Raw genomic sequence first — 6,611 nt, forward strand, 5'->3', positions numbered from 1 at the left:
GCATGGAGGCGTGTGCGCGCCCTTCTTTCCGTACTTCCAGCGGGGAATCGCGCAGCCGCCCGGACCTCCCTCCCCTGCCACACGCCCCTCCCACCCCGCCACCACCTTCGCTCGGCCTGACTTCCAGCCGCGCTTTCGTCTTGGGGCTCGTTCACCGGGCGCTTTTCCTGTCTAAGCAGGCAGCAGCTTCTTCGCAGTTAAAAATAAAAGCCAGAAGGGAAGTTGTTGCAAAGTGAAAGCCTCCTAGGAATCGTCTTTCTGACTAGTAAACCAAAGGGCTCTCCAAAACCAAGAAATACAGTAACCGCTTGCTCCGCCCCAACCCTCAATTTCTACCTAGCAACGGATGACCGAACCTCGCCTTGTAGCTAGGCTATTGGCCAACTTGAATCTTCATCTGCAATTTTGATTGGTCATCCGTGGTAGTCCGAATGTTTCCAATTGGCGAAGCTGCCACGGGCTCCCCTCCCCCCCGTTGGTCCGCAGAGGAAGCTGGAAAGGCGGGGTCGTTTCTGCGGGATTACTTTTCTGGGATCGCTCCTGATTGGGCGGCGTGGTGCGATGCGCGCGACCCTTTAGACAACAAACTGTCCGGACCCTGTCCTCTGGGTGCTCCCACCCGTAATCGGAAACCCAGGGGCAGACTTCCGGGCTAGGGCCCTTGCAGAGGGCGAGGGGTGGCCGCGGGCTCGGGCCACATTCGCCTGGGTTTCCCAGCTCCGGGCACCGACATCAACGAGTGCTTCTGGAATAAACGTGCGAATAAAGAGCCGGGACGGAGGCAAGTCCTTTAAACTTCTCTGAGCAGTTGTCCCCGCCTACTTTCTTCCACTTCCAGGTCAGGGAGGTGTGTCCCCAAGAAAGGAGGAAGCAAATTCCGCCGGCGTTCGCACGCCTGCCACAGTTCCTCGCGAGCCCTTTGCGTTTTCGGGGTCTCCTGACTCCGGAGCAAGCACTTACTCTCTGGCTTTACTGTTCCCACATCCTCTCACTGACTCGTTTCCTGCTCTACTAGAGGTCGGGAATACCTCAGAGGAGACGGGGCGGGGGGGGCTGTAGCAGAAACCAGCAGAGCTCGTCCCTGGAGAAGGGCAGCTTCCTGCCTGCACTCGGCTCCCAAAGCAGTAATTTTGCTCCCACCCGCAGAGCTTCAGTTGCCCTCTCGCTTCCCAGTTCCGCAAGACCCCTGGGCGGCGGAGTCATGGACAAGCGCCTGCAGGAGGCTCAGCTGTACAAGGAGGAAGGGAACCAGCGCTACCGGGAGGGGAAGTACCGAGATGCTGTGAGTCGGTACCATCGCGCTCTGCTTCAGCTGCGGGGTCTGGATCCCAGTCTGCCCTCCCCGATACCCGATCTGGGACCCGAGGGCCCGGCTCTCACACCTGTTCAGGAAAGCATGCTGCACACCACCCAGACAGACTGCTACAACAATCTGGCTGGTAAGAACAGGGCCGAAGGGGGGCGGGGGGAACCAGGCAGGTACCCCCAAATCTGTGAACATTGAGAAAACACACTGACGGGCTCTCCTGCGGTCATCTAGTTATTCTGCCAAGAATTGAAATATCTGTCCCCTGGCCGGGTAGCTCGGTTGGTTAGGGCGTGGTCCTGATAAGCCAAGGTGGCAGGTTCATGCCAGGACAGGGCATCTAAAGAAGTAACCAGTATAACCAATAATGCATAAATAAGTGGACAACAAATCCATCCCCCCCGCCCCTCTCTCTCTCTCCCCCTTGCTTTCTAAAATATGTAAATAAAAGTTTAAAATCCTTTATCAAATATATACATATATACTTTCCCCCCCAATTTATAGGGCTCTAATTGAGGTTCTGCAGAGCATTCGTTCTCAAACATCACCTGGAGGGTTTGTTAAACACAACTCCCGAGTCTCACCCCCAGAGATTCGGATTTAATGGGTCCCTGGTGGTGCCTACTATTCGTTTGCATGTTCTAACCGAGTCTCTGATGATGCTGATACATTTAGGAAATTCTGCATGCAATGGAGAAAATACCAAGTTTACATTGAAGGGAAGGCATTTTAAAAACAACACATGTTTTTATTGATTTCTGAGAGAGGAAGGGAGAGGGGGGGAGAGAGAGAAACATCAATGATGAGAGAGAATAATACATCCGTTGCCTCCTGCAAGTCCCCTCTGGGGACCGAGTGGGAAACCCAGGCATGTGCCCTGACCCGGAATCGAACAGTAACTGGTGCCTGAGTCCACGCTCCACCACTGAGCCATGCCGGCTGGGCTGAGGGAGACTTTTTAGGTCTGTTCTGTGGAAGGCAAACTAACCATGGAGCTAATTAAATTATTCTAATATATATTAAAATATTCTAACAGTCCAAGTTGAGGCCATAGGAATTATTGGGAGTAGTTTTTACACTTTGTAATGGTTGTTTAAAAGTGATTTTTTTTTTTTTACTATAATACTCATCAGCTATGATTTGGTGAAAATCTAGCTTTTTTTTTACAGTGCATGTTCAGTGCTACTCTTGGGAACAAAAATAGGAATTAAGGTAGTTAATGTTTCAATTCAACAATTATTTATTGGGTGCCGAGGCCTCCTGCTCTCATTAAACATGTATTCAAGTAAGGGAGATGGACAATTAACAAAAAAGTAACATAATTTTTAGAAAATGGTAAGTGCTGTGGAAAATAAATAAAGCAGAAAATGGGGATAGTGGGTGCCACAGGCATGCCAGTGTTCACTTTTAAAGAGAGGGGCGTCCATTGAGGTGACATTTACGAAATGCCCTGGGCAGACACTGTTTAAGCCCTTTACACATATGAACCTAGTTAAGAGTCACATGCCCTCCGAGGTAAATTTAAGGAAACAAACAGCTAGTAAGTGGTAGAGCTAAAATTAAATCTAGGCAATTCCTTTTTTTATATATATATATTTTATTGACTTCAGAGAGGAAGGGAGAGGGTGAGAGAGAAACATCAATGATGAGAGATAATCATCGATTGGATGCCTCTTGCACGCCCCCCACTGGGGATCAAGCCCACAATCCGGGCATGTGCCCTTGACCTGTATTGAACCTGGGACCCTTCAATCCGCAGGCCAATGCCCCATCCACCGAGCCAAGCCAGCCAGGGCTCTTTTTCTTTTCTTTTCTTTTTAAATATATTTTATTGATTTTTTACAGCGAGGCAGGGAGAGAGATAGAGAGTTAGAAACATCGATGTGAGAGAAACATCGATTAGCTGCCTCCTGCACACTCCCCACTGGGGATGTGCCCGCAACCCAGGTACATGCCCTTGACCGGAATCGAACCCGGGACCTTTCAGTCCGCAGGCCAACGCTCTACCCACTGAGCCAAACCGGTTTCGGCTCTTTTTCTTTTTTTTTAAAGTATATATTTTTATTGATTTCAGAGAGGAAGCGAGAGGGAGAGAGAGATAGAAACATCAATGATGAGCCCTAGCCGGTTTGGCTCAGTGGATAGAGTCTGCAGATTAAAAGGTTCCCAGGTTCCATTCTGGCCAAGGGCACGTGCCCGGGTTGCAGGTTTGACCCTCCCCAGTAGGGGGCGTGCAGAAGACAGCTAATCAATGATTCTCATCATTGATGTTTCTATCTCCCTTCCTCTCTGAAATCAATGAAAAATAAAGAAATTATGAGACTCATTGATCGGCTGCCTCCTGCACCCCCGCTTACTGGGGATCGAGTATGACCATTTGGTGGGGGTGTTGGAGAAGAAATGCAAACATCGGCCCTTTAGTGTTCTCATCAGCCCTAATTCTTGGTTCTCAGCACTGTGATGTAATACTATGTTTAATTCCCACACTTCTTTGAGGTAAATTTAAGGAATTTAATAGGGAAACATTTATGAAATAGAGAAACATTTCAATTTTTTTAAAAAATTTATTTTATTTATTTTTTTGTTTATTTATTTTGTTGTTGTTAATCCTCATCCGAGGGTATTTTTCCATTGATTTTTTTAGAAAGACTGGAAGTGTCGAAACTGGTTTGGCTCAGTGGATAGAGCGTCGGCCTGCGGACTGAAGGGTCCCAGGTTTGATTCCGGTCAAGGGCATGTACCTGGGTTGCGGGCACATACCCAGTCGGAGATGTGCAGGAGGCAGCTGATCGATGTTTCTCTCTCATCGATGTTTCTAACTATCTCTCTCCCTTTCTCTCTGTAAAAAAATCAATAAAATATATTTTTTTTAAAAAAAGACGAAGTGAGGGGGAGAGACAGAGAGGCAGCCCTTGAGATTCAAACCCGGGACCTTTCAGTCCAGGGGCTGAGATTCCTCTCAACTGAGCCAAACCGGGTAGGGCTGTTTTTATTGTTTTTTTAGAGAGAGAGTAAGGGAAAGGGAGAGAAGATCAGCTGCCTCCTGCACGCCCCCTACTGGGGATTAAGCCTGAAACCCGGACCTCTTGGTGCATGGGACAACGCTCAATCCACTGAGCCACACCGGCCGGGCCAAATTTCCCTTCTTAATAAGAAGGCAGAAGACTGACCTGGTCAGTTGCCTCCTAAACAGACTTGTATTTTGAGGTGCCATCAAATCATCCAAGGGACGAGTAAGTAATACCACTGAAGAAATGATAATTTTGGAGTGAGAGTCCTTGGTACCAGTTCCACCTCATTCCACCTAGAAGCTGCGGCATCTTGGACCAGTTACTTAGCCTCTCTGAGCCTGGATTTCTTCATCCATTGAACTGAGGGAGTAACACATACCGATTGCATAGATTGGGTGAGAAGATTAGACAAGCACGTAGCAGTGCTTGCTATCGCCTCAGACAAGAATTGTGGTGAAATGGAGACTCAAGACAGAGAGCCTTGGGTGGAAGAGACACAAAGAAGTTTAAATACATTTTAAAGTATAGTCTTATCCGTTTTATAGCTGGGCCTAACTCAACATTAGGTACAAAGTAGGCATTGGGTAGATGTTGAAGTAGATTGAAGATGGGTAAAGCTTGATTCACGGCTGCATCCCCTGCCTAGAGGAAGGTCTGGCACGTGGCAGACACATTTATTTGTTGGGTAAGTGAATGTTGATTCTATGTTTGGTGCTGCCTTGAGTTGGCCAGTGGAATTTAGTATAACAAGGCCCTTCTCCCTCTTCTCTCTTCCTTCCATTTGGCCGCATTAGCCTGTCTCCTTCAGATGGAGCCAGTCAACTACGAACGAGTGAAAGAATACAGCCAGAAAGTCCTGGAACGACAGCCTGATAATGCCAAGGCCTTGTATCGGGCCGGAGTAGCCTTTTTCCACCTGCAGGACTATGACCAAGCTCGGCACTACCTCCTGGCTGCTGTCAACAAGCAGCCAAAAGGTGAGCGAGACGGGGATGGAGTGGGGAGAACAAAGAACATCGTCCTGTTAAGGCAGTAGCTGTGGAAGGGGTTTTTGTTTTATTTGTTTTTAATATGTTTTTATTGATTTCAGAGAGAAAGGGAGAGGGAGAGAGAGACGGAAACATAATGATGAGAGAGAATCATTGATCAGCTTCCTCCTGCACGCCCTCCACTGGGGATCGAGCCCTCAACCCGGGCATGTGCCCTTGACCACAATCGAGCCTGGGACCCTTCAGTCTGTAGGCTGACGCTCCATCCACTGAGCCAAACTGGCTAGGGCTTGTTTTATTTTACTTTTTCAAATTTTTGAATAGATAATAATATATTCACATGGCTCAAAATTCAAAAACTATACAAGTATACAATGAACAGGCCTTCTACGCTTACATTCTTGTCTCCACAGAAAAGCAATATCATATGTATATCCTCCAGAAATCTCTATGCTTAAATGGGCACACACATATCATCCCTCCTCCTCCCCCGAGTAGAGGAGATTTTAAGGCACTGTTTTCTGCCCTGGCCAGTTTTTCTCAGTGGTTAGTGTTGGCCCTCAGACCAAAGGGTCACATACCTCAGTTGCAGGTTTGATCCCTGGTCACTGTGAATTAATAAAGAAATAAAACATAAGCCACTTGTTCATGTTTCTTACCTTCAAGTATATAGATTAACTGCCACCCAGGCATAGTATCTTTAGCGGCTCTGCTATGACAGTAACTTTTTCTTCAACCTCCCTGTCATTATAAAATTAGCAACCAGCCCAGATGTGTACGAGATTTTTTAAAAAAAATCCAAAGTGATATTAATGAGATTTACTACTTCATGGAATAGTAATATTTTCAGATCTTAGAATGATGTTTAAAAATGGAAGCATGTTAACAAATCTCCTCCTACCCTAAGGTGAGATTGTGGTGTGTCTCTAATTGCCTTCTTCGCCCTCTTGTAAGATGCCAATGTCCGGCGGTACCTCCAGTTAACACAGTCGGAACTCAGTAGCTACCATCAGAAAGAGAAGCAACTCTATGTGGGCATGTTCGGTTAACAGAAGAATGACGCTTCTCCACTTGAACTTCGGGGAAAGTCTCATCCAGTGAACCCGACCCTCGCAGGAGACACGAGCCCCACACCTCTGACCCAGGTGTCTGTCTGTCTTGTTTCTAGTCCTGCACAGATTCTGAACTACTTACCCAGTCTGCCTTTGTTTTTTTGTCTGTCCATCTATATATTTGTATAGCTTTTAATACATGGTATTCTTGGGGACATTTTCCCTGAGAATTACAACCAGAATATATTCATCA

At 47.2% G+C, this 6,611-nt stretch overlaps 1 protein-coding gene across 1 annotated transcript; it reads left to right on the forward strand.

The window, feature by feature from the left end:
- The first annotated feature begins 6 nt into the window (after window positions 1–6).
- Window positions 7–6,611, forward strand: TTC9C (tetratricopeptide repeat domain 9C). The gene is made up of 4 exons (XM_006772761.2): window positions 7–1,017; window positions 1,174–1,439; window positions 5,112–5,294; window positions 6,261–6,611. The coding sequence occupies exons 2-4, from the start codon at window positions 1,202–1,204 to the stop codon at window positions 6,353–6,355; spliced, it is 516 nt and encodes a 171-aa protein (XP_006772824.1). The 5' UTR covers window positions 7–1,017; window positions 1,174–1,201; the 3' UTR covers window positions 6,356–6,611.

Source organism: Myotis davidii, unplaced genomic scaffold (assembly GCF_000327345.1).
Source record: "Myotis davidii unplaced genomic scaffold, ASM32734v1 scaffold826, whole genome shotgun sequence".
Taxonomy (NCBI): Eukaryota; Metazoa; Chordata; class Mammalia; order Chiroptera; family Vespertilionidae; genus Myotis; species Myotis davidii.

Coding starts and splice junctions, on each gene's coding strand:
- TTC9C (XM_006772761.2), top strand. CDS start 1,202: ATGGACAAGCGCCTGCAGGAGGCTCAGCTGTACAAGGAGGAAGGGAAC. Junction 1,440..5,111: donor CTGCTACAACAATCTGGCTG/GTAAGAACAGGG, acceptor TGGCCGCATTAG/CCTGTCTCCTTCAGATGGAG. Junction 5,295..6,260: donor TGTCAACAAGCAGCCAAAAG/GTGAGCGAGACG, acceptor CCCTCTTGTAAG/ATGCCAATGTCCGGCGGTAC.